At 43.1% G+C, this 12518-nt stretch overlaps 1 protein-coding gene across 1 annotated transcript; it reads left to right on the top strand.

Annotated features, from left to right (window-relative positions):
* Positions 1-74: 74 nt before the first annotated feature.
* On the top strand, positions 75-12212 carry mios (missing oocyte, meiosis regulator, homolog). Its single transcript, XM_080768657.1, has 12 exons — positions 75-153; positions 563-1422; positions 1519-2015; positions 2707-2801; positions 3196-3450; positions 5118-5287; positions 5795-5860; positions 6034-6192; positions 6350-6502; positions 7218-7422; positions 10388-10517; positions 10667-12212. Exons 2-12 carry the CDS (start codon positions 604-606, stop codon positions 10755-10757), a joined length of 2640 nt encoding a protein of 879 aa, XP_080624783.1. The 5' UTR covers positions 75-153; positions 563-603; the 3' UTR covers positions 10758-12212.
* Positions 12213-12518: the final 306 nt, after the last annotated feature.

Below are 12518 nucleotides of genomic sequence, written 5' to 3'. Positions count from 1 at the left end.
CTCTTAGTGGGGAACTGCGCGTCACAGTTTATTTGTGCGTAACAGGAACCATCGAATACTTGTCAGTCTTCACCCCACGGTCATGTTTAGGTGTAACACACAACAACGAGAGAAGCTCAACAGCGCTTACTATCGACATGTGTATCACAAGTTGTAAGTAGGATATCTCATATTTGTTACTATTACTTCTAATACTTAAACTGCGACAGTATTCATCAGACATCCAATTTGACCGACGATGTGTTCTCGATGACTCGGTAACCCTAGCTGACCACTGATGTGTTTGTTTTTTTAGCTTGCCCTTTCACTTGTTAGCGTTAGCACAAGTTAGCCCGCCGGGTGCCTATAAACTTTCAATCTACACCCTAACTAAGTCTATAGCCTATATTTCTATTCAGTAAAATATGTGATTTCTTTCTAAGCAAGTATTTGTGAAACTTTCTGACGCTTAACGATAGTAACAAAGTAGACCTTTTTTGATATAAATTTTGGTGCATGTTAAAACAGTGGCCTGTTCTGAAATGTCATTTTATCATGTTACAAATCTTGTGTACCCTTATAGAAAGAAGATTCAACTGAAGATAACCTATAAACATTTAAATCATGAGTGGTTCAAAACCGGACATTTTGTGGTCTCCCCACCACCCTGACCGTTATGTCATCTGTGACTCTGAGTTGGGACTCTACCGCATTGGACCAGTGGGTAGTGCTGAAACCAAGGTCGGCACTCTCCCACTCTCTGAGGAAACCGCTGCTACCTTACTAGCCATTAACTCTGACACGCCTTATATGAAATGTGTGGCCTGGTATCCAAAGCATGAGCCTGAGTGTCTCCTAGCTGTAGGTCAAGCCAATGGTAGAGTCGTGCTCACCAGCCTGGGCCAGAGCCACAACTCTAAATGCAAAGAGCTTATGGGGAAAGAGTTTGTGCCTAAACACGCCCGTCAGTGCAACACTTTAGCCTGGAATCCCGTGGACAGCAATTGGTTGGCCGCTGGGCTAGACAAACACAGAGCGGACTTCTCTGTTCTCATATGGGATATTAGTAGTAAGTTTTCACCAGATGCAAGTGTTGCTGCTGAGAAGATTCGCCTGTCCTCTGTGGATATGGACTCGGGCATGGTGGTTACCAAACCACTGTATGAGCTCGGACAGAATGACGCCTGCCTGTCCCTCTGCTGGCTACCTCGTGATCAGAAGCTACTGTTGGCTGGTATGCACCGTAACTTGGCCATCTTTGACCTGAGGAACACCAGTCAGAAGACGTTCGTGAACACTAAAGCCATCCAGGGCGTTACAGTGGATCCACACTTCAGTGACCGCGTGGCCTCGTTCTTTGAGGGCCAGGTGGCCATCTGGGATCTGAGGAAGTTTGAGAAGCCTGTGCTCACGCTCACTGAGCAGCCCAAGCCACTCACCAAGGTAACGTTTTGAAAATCAAGAACATGTTCAATCTGACTAAAATAACACCAAAAGATTCTAAATTGTGCTCAATCATTTCTTGCTCTGGGTTCTCAGGTGGCTTGGTGTCCCACACGCACAGGCCTACTGGCCACACTGACGCGGGACAGCAACATCATCCGCTTGTATGACATGCAGCACACGCCCACGCCTATTGGCGATGAGACGGAGCCAACTATCATTGAACGCAGTGTGCAGCCCTGTGAGAGCCAGATCGGCAGCTTTGCCTGGCACCCCTCCTCCCAGAACCGCATGGTGGTGGTGTCTGCTGCTAACCGAGTCATGACTGACTTCACCGTGTTTGAGCGCATCTCGCTGGCCTGGAGTTCCACCACATCGCTCATGTGGGCCTGTGGCAGGCACCTGTACGACTGTTCCGAGGATTGCCCGGAGGGGGCGGCTGAGGGCATGATTGAGAAAGACATAGCCACTAAGATGAGGCAGAGGGCCCAATCCAGGTATGGCCACGATACCGTCCAGGTGTGGAAGAATCACCTGCTAGCTGGAGGAGGGGATTCTCAGCTCAAATCTTTGTGGTATGACCTGTATTATATCCTTTACTAAAGACAAATGGTGGTGAGTAGTGACAGATTATTTTGTAGGATGGTAATGCCCTTGTTGACACAACTGACAACACAACAGACCATGTATAAGTATATTACACAAATTCAACTATTATTTTTAGCTTTATATAGGCCAGTTTAAAGGATGTGTATGAGAATCATACTATAAATGCACAAAATCTGTGTGTCTGTCTATGTGTAACTTATCTTGAGAAATTCCCGACCAACTTCAAACTCGGGAGTGCGGTGCCTGGCATCGAGGTGATAGAACCAAATTGTCATCTATGACGTCATAGACTGGCGTAGACTCCATATTTGGGCATACCCGACACGGTGCTCCATCTGTAAAAGGACACAGATGGATATATACAGAAATCTCCACATGTATGAGCTTAAAAACAGACGGGTACTCTGACAACGGGTATTGCATAACTGGATGGCACTTGCATTTCAAACATGCATCGTTCCCGAGCCGACTTCCATCTTTCCCGACTTCCATCGTTGGCATGCCATTGTGACCATTGGGGACGGAAAAACTATTTCTCCCTCTACCTTGACCTAGTATGAAGTTGAGCAATTGAGTTGTAAATGGTTTTATTACATATCTTGTGCTGCGCTTGTAGATGTAATTATGCTGCTCTTCTGCAATGACTGTTACATTTCCTATGTAAGTATCACATATGAAGCAGTGCACAGAGGACATGGAGCTGAAGCTACAGGGGAATAAACAGACCCTTGTCTACTCCGGCATTAAGAATATTGTAAAGACCAGCTCAGGTAAGAAGCATCAGTGGTGTGAACTGTGAAGCTGCCTGATAATGCATAAGAAAGGCCACATTATGAGTGAATAACATGCAATTATTCAAAACCAGAAATAGCACTTCACGAAGAAGCAGCATTTTGTATTTGAAAACAAAATGGATGCCAGAGAGTAAACCCTACAAACGTATCTGTAAATATCTTTTTTTCTCGTTTTTCAGACGCAAGAATGTTGTGTTGGGGCTCATTGACAGTGCAACATAATACAAACTGCACAATTAAGATGAAAATGCATATAGAAAATATATAAATATACATAAAAAAAAAAAGCAGAATAAAGCAATAAGAATGTGAATCTGAGGATTAATCGACATAGTGAATTACTGACTGTCCATTCCTCACTCGTCCCCAGGTACGACTGAGAATCGCAGGTGCTGGAGTGGCTCAGACCGCCAGACGGACGTGCCACGCTACCTCAGCGAGGAGCGCAGCCTGGCCCTGCGGCTGTGTGGCTGGATCAGCCGGGGGCCAGACATTGACGTAGAGCCCTTTCTGCGCAGCCTGGAGCAGGAGAGTGACTGGGAGCGGGCGGCAGCCGTGGCCCTCTTCAACCTGGACATCCGCCGGGCTATCCAGATCCTCAACAAGGGAGCCACTGCTGACAAGGGTGGGAAATGTGACAATACCATACTCGCACAGTTTATAATGGCATACACCTAAGTTGGTTGACTCGATCATTGATTGGATTAGTTGATTTATTGATTCGTTCATTTCCGTTTGTGAGATATGACACTGTCATTACTTGCGCAAGCAGAGCGCGCAAGTATTGTGGTCGTGCTGGTACAGATGTATGCGTGGTAGGTATTGATGGTGACGTAATTAAGATATGTATCAATGCCGGGTTATTACGTCACCTTTTGATGGTGACGTAATACAGATAATAATAATTACTACTTACATACATACATTACCTGTTACCCAACCAATATTGAAACATATCGTAATTACGTCACCATTGACAGCCAGTTATAACCCGAATTTAGTATTTAATTTCAATGTTTTACAGAGAGGCTGAGATTTGAAAGTTCGTAGCGGTCGGCAGTACTTGCACACTCTGCTTGCGCACTAGTAGGTCAAAATGTGCAACGCGCAAGTAGGCACCCGATAGAGTGCAGTTCTAGTTTTGACTGGCCTTTTCAAATCAAAAGTTAATCATTTATTCAATGTAGCTTACTGATCATTCCCCCAGTTTCATGAAAATCAACCCATCTGTTCCCAAGTTAGTTTAGTTTCAGAGAGACACAAACAAAGATACAAAACAGGGTTGATTACAATATTAAACTGCACACATTTCTGCAGGCAGGATAACAAGCTGTCCAGTAATGTCGTCAGTCTTGTCCAAATATGTAGGGGTTGCAGGAAGGTGGATCTGAACAATGAAAATATTCACACAAAAGCATTTTCTTTCCTTTGGCACTGACCAGTCCAGCGGTTTGCTCGATTAGCTGCGGACAGAAAGACCTTCTTCTAGACAACTAGACATGTTAGGTGCCAGACTGTATAAATTATGCAATGGTCAATACACTATGATTTACTTTTATGCAGTAACTGCAGTAAAAGACATGAAAAGATAACAATTTGGTGCAGTACTTTTAAGTGTGCAAGGCTTTTTTCTCCTTTTCCTTTCCCCTTGACTTTGATATTTGATTGATTTGATTAGACAGACCTAACACTTATTAAATTCATTAAATTTGGTATACTTTCTTGGATGTAAAAAGCAATCAAATTACAGATATTATATTGTAAGAATGTATCAACTATTTACATCTTTGATCATGTAACAGTTATTAGCAGTATATGTAGTCTGTAGAGGTGTAAATGAAAAGCCTCTTGTTTAAACAGCTTCACAGAGGAAACTTCAAATGTAGGTCACAAGTTTTTCTACAAGAGGCTCTAATGAGCATTTCCTGAGCATGACTGATGGGTTGATTCATTAGATATGGTGTGTCAACAGTACTTTGTGTGCAAGTCCTGTCTTATTTACGTAACACAATAATGGCATCGTAGTATAGTGGTACTCTTCTACTAGGCTTTCTGACTCAACAGGTGTCAATAGTAACAACATATTACATAACTATTAATATACTGTTCATTAAAAATATATATTAATTATTTAACTGTTTTAAACTGCTCAGATGCATATACCTTCTGTCTTCCAAAAAAAATCTAATTTTAAGGAATTTAGAAACACTGCTCCCTACTGGGCTTTCCAATCCCTCACTATATTTCCATTTTCCAGTCTCCACTAACGACTCAACACCTCCCCGGCCATAGGTGACCTGAACCTGAATGTTGTGGCCATGGCACTATCCGGCTACACTGACGAGAAGAACTCCCTATGGAGAGAGATGTGCAGTTCACTTAGGCTTCAGCTCAAAAACCCCTACCTCTGTGTCATGTTCGCCTTCCTCACCAGCGAGTCTGGGGCCTACGATGGAGTTCTGGTACTGTATGAGAGGGAAAGAACATAGTGCTGTTGTAAAATGCATTTAGAACCATTTCTGACAGCTCTACCCTATTCCAAACAGAAGGAAAGGCATGGAATCCTTTGGAGTCTCAGTTTAAAGGGGAAATTTGCAAATGGGATATTTCACTGAAGAAGAAGGAAAAAAAAGAACTTCTATATTCTGTGCTCTATAACCGCATAAAACAGTACCCACAGGGCATTGACATGTGTACATTTGTAGAATAAACTTAACCAAAAACAAATGTAATCTAATTTCCATCCCTGGTCAAAGCCTTGTGAAGTTAGTTAGAACACAGGACATTTAGGCCTAAATCCTCTAGAGGTCCTCAGTGAGTTTTAAGTGGCATACAATATAAATCAAAATGCAATGAACATTGTGGTGTTGTGCAGATGTGCACATTACATATTTGTAAAAACAAAAAAATAAGTAAGGTTACCAAATGAAACGTGAATAAATTAATAACAATATTCTCTCTGATCTTAGTATGAGAGCAGTGTTGCAGTGCGGGACCGAGTCGCCTTTGCGTGTATGTTCCTCAATGACACACAGGTAATAACTTTTACTAATAACAGAAGTAGATAATGATCTGGCTGTGAAATACAATTACATCACTTTTCCATGACCACATTCAAGTTAAGTAAATCCTAACTAGACCATAATCAGAAGTTAATTTGATGTGAGCTGCATGCACATGGTTTGAATTTCTATTTGATACTTCGCAGCTACCTCGTTACATTGAAAAGCTGACCACTGACATGAAGGAGGCCGGGAACCTGGAAGGCATCCTGCTCACAGGGCTCACTAAAGATGGAGTGGACCTGATGGAGAGCTACGTCGATCGTACCGGTGATGTTCAGACCGCCAGCTTCTGTATGCTCATGGTAGTGAATACACACATTCTATCTTTGACCATGTCTAAAATCAGCCGGCTTGCTGATGATTATTTCTCTTTTCACTGCACCTGAGCAAAGAACAGATGTGCACAAGGTATCCCACAATCTATTCTATATAGTGTAATCTGAGTATTTCTCTCTCCAGGGTTCCCCAGGTGAGGTTGTGAAGGACCCTAGGGTCCAGTGCTGGATTGAGAACTACCGCAACTTACTAGATGCATGGAGATTCTGGCATAAACGGGCAGAGTTTGACATCCATAGGGGCAAGCTGGACCCTAGTTCTAAACCCCTTGCACAGGTAACGATAGATCATTTCTGTTGTATTCCTTATTATTTTTGTATGTTTTTTTTATTTGAGGCACTGACTACATTGTTATTTCAGCAATCAGCACTCGCCTTATGTGACTATTTACCTTGTTTGTGAGTTCATGCCTATTCTACTGTGCTTAATATTCCAATCTCACGTGTAGTCGACACGCTTTGGATAAAAGCTTCTGCTGAATGCCTGTATATATTGTACATTTGAATTCCTGTAAGGTTAGTTTGAAATCCGTTTCTTGGAAAAGTGTGTATTCCATTCCATGAACATAAACACAGGGAAATGAGACATTGCTGGCTTTCATGCCATGACATATTTGCTAAATCAACATCTGCTTCTCTTAAATTATTGTTATTTTAACAATCTCATACAGTATAGTCCTCAAGATAAGTCAATGTCCAAGTAGTGGCACTGAATGAAACCTTCATGCTTGGAGGAATTTGCCAATTCAATATAATCTAATCGGTCCATTCAGGTATCTAGACTTTTACTCGTCAGACTGCTTACAGTATAATGCCATAATTTATTATGCAACTCTTTCATAATAAAACCTTCATGACGAAAGAGACAGCTGGCTTATCATAAAACCCTTATGACGAAAAAGACAGCTGGCAAATGCCAGCCAACTTTCTCTATCTTCATTTCACTTATTCTTATCAGCTGACCTTTGTATTGTCTCTCCTGTGGCGGCCAGGTGTTTGTGAGCTGTAATTTCTGTGGGAAATCCATCTCCTACAGTTGCTCAGCCATGCCTCATCAAGGCCGTGGTTTCAGCCAGTATGGTGTCAGTGGTTCGCCCACCAAGTCAAAGGTCACCAGCTGCCCTGGCTGCAGGAAACCCCTGCCACGCTGTGCCCTCTGCCTTATGAACATGGGCACACCCGTGTCCAACTGCCCAGGTGAGCTTAACTACAGTAATAGTGTAGCATGTCTAATAGTATAGCATGTGTAGAGATTCTGGATTAACGTCATAACACACATCTCGGCATCGCCTTAAGTGGATACCGCTAAGCATTATCTGGTGCAGGGAGCCATACTCGTGTATCTGATATTGCATACCTGAGTGTAGTGGTGGGCACTGGACAGGCCTTCTTCCTTCCTTATTACAATGGTGTACAAACGTTAATGGGCTCCAGAGAGTATAATGATATTTGCTGGGTTTCCCAAAGAAATGTTGCACGTAGCTTGAACACACCACTCTAGGCCGCAAACAGAAGCGGTTTCAGATTGGCTGTCAGACACTATGTCCTTTTTTGGGAAACAGTCAAACACAACAATGTAGAAATAGACAACATAGACGTTTGGCACGTAAGGCCTCCTGCATGAATACATTTAGAAGCAAACCTGTTTCCCTAAAGCCTCTTTAGCCTACACACACACCTGTCAACATGTGGCAGTAGTAAAACCATTTGCAGAGAAATGTGTGGTGTTTAGGCCTACTTAAGCATCAAAGAAATTAAATTGTCAGAGGCATGTGAAGAGAGCCTAGTGTCAGCAGTCCAAATATTATTAAATGTCAGAGGCGAAGTGATGTCGGCAAGGTAAATGTAGGCCTATATGAAAACACTACTGTCCCATTGTGCATGTGAATTAAATTGAATAACATTCGATTGTGGGTTAATAAATATAGGCCTAGACAAGGAGGTTAAATGGGAGGCTATTGTGCAGTCAAAGTTACCAATACAATTCAGCATTCTTATTGACCAGTCAGGCCGGTATGGTAGACCTCAGGCCTACCAATATAAGCCTCAGGCCTACCGTACCAGGCCTCAAGACTACCATTGCATGGCACATCTATGCACGGAATATCTGTATGTTCACAGTGAAAGGGGGTTGTTGAGAAGATCTACGCGCATACTGATTGTTACTTACTCATTGATTGTATATAGACTTAGGCCCTCATTTATCAACCGTGCGTACGCCAAAATATGGGTGCACGCCGAAATTGCCGACATTTTTGACATTTACCATTTCCGCCAAAGCTTGAAATTGAACGTGACAACGTTGAAAATCCACGGTTGCTCCTCAACTGGCGTACGCATTTTTTTCTGTCTTCGAGCTGCGGAGCAGCATTGTCTGAACTGCTGACACGCTGTCACAGGCATCTAAACATATGTTTTCTCTCCTAAAATGTTAATATAAAACGGTATGTGTATGTAAAAAAAAAGGGAGAGATTTCCAACTTTACAATTAAGTAATTAAAATCGCGCAAATTAAAAACAATATAACATGTTTACAATGTATTAGTTTGTGCTTAATCAAACAGTGATTTACTGGCCTTGTTATGCAAGCAACTTTTTGGAGCGCATGCGGTGATGCGGCTTATGATTGTGTTAGCTTATTTTATTAAAAAAAGGCATAAATGGACTGCACGCCTTTATTTCCAAGTGACAATGACAAGCATACAGCTGCCTATTTGTAGTAAGTACTAGCAGGCTATAGGCGTAAGGGACTTAATCATTCACCATTTAAATAAGTGCTTAGACAGGTTTTGACAGTTTTGACAGTTCAGATAAAAGCGAGATCATTTTCGGGGCTCGGGAGGACGGGACCGCGCGGCGTGCGTCGCCAACACATACCAGCACACATGCAAGCGGCAAGCCTTCATCCATATGTTTATGATTCGTTCATCAATGATCAAATCAGAAATCACTACATAAACGTTGATTATGACTGCCTTGACGACATGATAGCCTCTCTCATGCTGCATGTATGTCCATGCGGCATACATGCGGATTTGGGCTGTCTGTGCTGGAATATTTCCATGACGTTGGAAAGTAGCCTATAGTGCAATGCAGCTGCGGAGAGTCCCAACATGCATGGGTAGCCTATATACTGTAATCTACAGCAGGCCAACAGCACTTGTCTTTCTGGAGTTACGGTATATGCAATCTCCTCCTCGTTTAATAAACCTGACGTGTCACTGGAATGTCAAATGTGCCGTGCCAGCCCAGCGCAAGTGCATGGGAACCGCATCGGCGATAGGTATAGGCTAACCCAGCCAGTCAGCCCACCACCACCAAGGCTACCATATATTTTGGCTGCACATTAATATAATTGACAGTTGACAGTCCTGCAGCCACTGCAGCGACTGCGAGGCAATCGAACGTGCATGCAGTTGGTCACGGACGGACCACAGTGATAGAGAGAGACAGACAGACAGGACAGGAGGAGCACCTGCAAAACAGCAGCGTGTCACCGTTCGTGTGTGTGCCTATTTGTTATTTAATTATGGTTCAGGTTCAGGTTTTCGTTCACTAATATATCTTGTTGTATATTAAATTAAAAATACTTTAATAATTTAATATACAACTAACAACACACAGTGAAAGTTGCTTGCAAATTGCGATATGTGCGTGCGTGCGTGGCGTGCGGGGGTGAGGACCGTGAGGCGGGCAGCAATAAGGGAAGCGAGAGGAGAAACAGACAGGGTAGGCCTACAACTTTATTTAATTCATGCAGGTGTTCGTTTTTTATTTATTTAACAACACACCAGTTAGTTGGGCAGCTTGCAAGTTGCGTGTGCGTGCTGTGCGTCTGTGCGTGTGTATGAGAGAGTGAGGCGCAGCAAGGCACGGGAGAAACCTATTTTTTCATGTTGCCATGGTTTCAGTAAACGTATTGCCGTTTTCAGGTCGCAAAAACGAGGGCGAGGCTTGATTTCATAGGGCGTGCCAGATAGATTTCAGCCGTCACATTTATTAACGTGAGAACGAAATTAAGGAAGGATCAGCTGTTTGCGATCACTTTATAAATGCCGTGGCGACGTGGGTGTACTACGAAACCTGCACTCGAATCTGTGGCAGATTTTACACTCGATTGATAAATGAGGGCCCTAATGATCAAATAATTTTCTTCTGCAAGGCACAGCGAAGACAGATGAGAAGGTGGACCTTACCAGGGAGAACAAACTGGCCCAGTTCAACAACTGGTTTACCTGGTGTCATAACTGTCGACATGGCGGCCATGCTGGCCATATGCTCAGCTGGTTCAGGTTAGAACTCTGTTATCCAGATAATATTGTCAGATCTGTGAATTCACTTTTAGCTAGGTATGTCTGTGCTTTGGTCAGGACACTACTTTATTTCCTATTGTATTGACATGTTACTGGTTGTGTGGTTGACCTTCACCTGTCCTCTACAGAGACCACTCGGAGTGCCCAGTGTCGGCCTGCACGTGTAAGTGCATGCAACTGGACACAACAGGGAACCTGGTGCCTTCGGACAGCAGCTAAAGATGGGAGGGATCTTGCCTAAAAGCTTAAACACCAGCAAAGAAATCGCACCCAGGATAAGGACACGACTACAGCACCTCAACTCGGCAAGAACAAGTACAGGGACAAAGGGTTCGGTTCAGATAAGAGTCCTTTTCTGGATACAGTATGTGCTGCTGAGTTACTACTTTTTTTTTCCTCCTTTATTTTTAATAAGTTATAGCCGTAAGTGAATGTAACATTGTAATATACACGTACATGTTTCATCACAAGAAGGGAGGCAGGGTGTGTTTCTGATGTGTTCATGTTAATACTAACCTAATCCATGAAGGAAAGGGAGGCAATGTAGCTAATCAACCCTGCAAATGACAATGTAAGATCCCACTTAACAAACATATTGATTTGCTCAGGACAGGTGCACAACAAGAGGTTGAATCAGGATGATTTTTATTATGCTCTATTAAAAAGGATATACTCGCACATCAGCAGATTACACGTGCCAATACAATATTTCATTTTTTATTTTGGCTGTTTTTTTTTTGCGTGTGTTATTTTGGGCTTTGGGGGGTTACTAAAGGATCTTCAGATACCTCATAAAGGCATGTGTGGAAAGGATGGTGCAAGAGGAGGAGGAGGAGGAGGAGGAGGAGGAGGAGGTAGAGAACGTATGTGGTGTGTTTGAGAAAGAGTGGGAGGAGGAGGGGGGAGGGGTGAGGTTTGGGAGTCTGTATTCACCTCCCCTCTCCAGGCCTGTGGTCCATGAAAGAGGCCCCCCTAGAAAACAGCAGCTGCTCGGCACTCCGACAAGACCCTCCAGATTGTTCTTCTCATAAAGAACCTCAGCTGCCGGAACACCATTGACTGAAGCCTAATTTAAGCTCCGTCGCACGACAGTGTCGCTCGCCGAGAACAGCAGATCAATCGTTGTGAGCTTGTAGGTCTGCTAGTTTTGGCCCGCGAGACCGCGGTGCGATGAAGTATGAATCAGGCTTTAGGGTGAGGGAACAGACATGCTGAGCCTGTGTGCCCCCACTCCCACATGCACGCGCACCGCACACACAGAGCCTCTCTTTCTCGCCTTCACTTTCTCTGGTGCCCGAATTGCATCCAGAATATGCATACCACACATCAGACCAAAGAAGGGTGCCGTCCGAGGAGCCGGCTGTGTGTAAGCTGCATTGTAAATGTATTTTCTCTTTATTTAACACCCTCTTATACTCCAGCTTGAACCCGGAGACGCATTGTAAGTGGGTAGGGGTGGGGGGGCTGCACCAGAGCTAACTAAATCACTTAGTCATGGAGGCTGGATGGAGCATGGGAGCTACTGTATGCTGCTTTGACCAGGGTTTTGTATGCCTGCTGCTCTTTTGTGAACTATATTGGAGCAGGTTTGAGAAATTGTCAAGTTGTGATAACAAAGATACTCGTGTTTCATAAATATGGGAGCAAAATGAAATGGTCTTTCCTGTTTGCTTTTGAAAATACATTATTTTTGTGACTAATCAGTGTGTCTGAATTTTGTTTAAAAGATTGTGATTTCAAACATACTCTAAGCATCTTCATCTTTAATCTTCACTTTTTTTAACTAATCAACTCAAACAACACCAGAATAAAAAAAATGGCAGATATGGAGAAGTAGGATATAGCCAAGAAATAAGTAACAAGAAATACAGTAAGTGAAATAACTTAAGGCATATACAGTAATGGCAAGTGACTCCATATTTAATCCTAATTATCCACATTTGTTGTTGTGTAATGTTTAAAGAAGACATTTTCAAGAGA

This window comes from Protomyctophum bolini (genome assembly GCF_963924005.1).
Source record: "Protomyctophum bolini genome assembly, chromosome: 7".
Classification (NCBI taxonomy): domain Eukaryota; kingdom Metazoa; phylum Chordata; class Actinopteri; order Myctophiformes; family Myctophidae; genus Protomyctophum; species Protomyctophum bolini.
The sequence above is the reverse complement of the archived record's forward strand: the minus strand, read 5'-3'. Positions and strand labels throughout refer to the sequence as shown.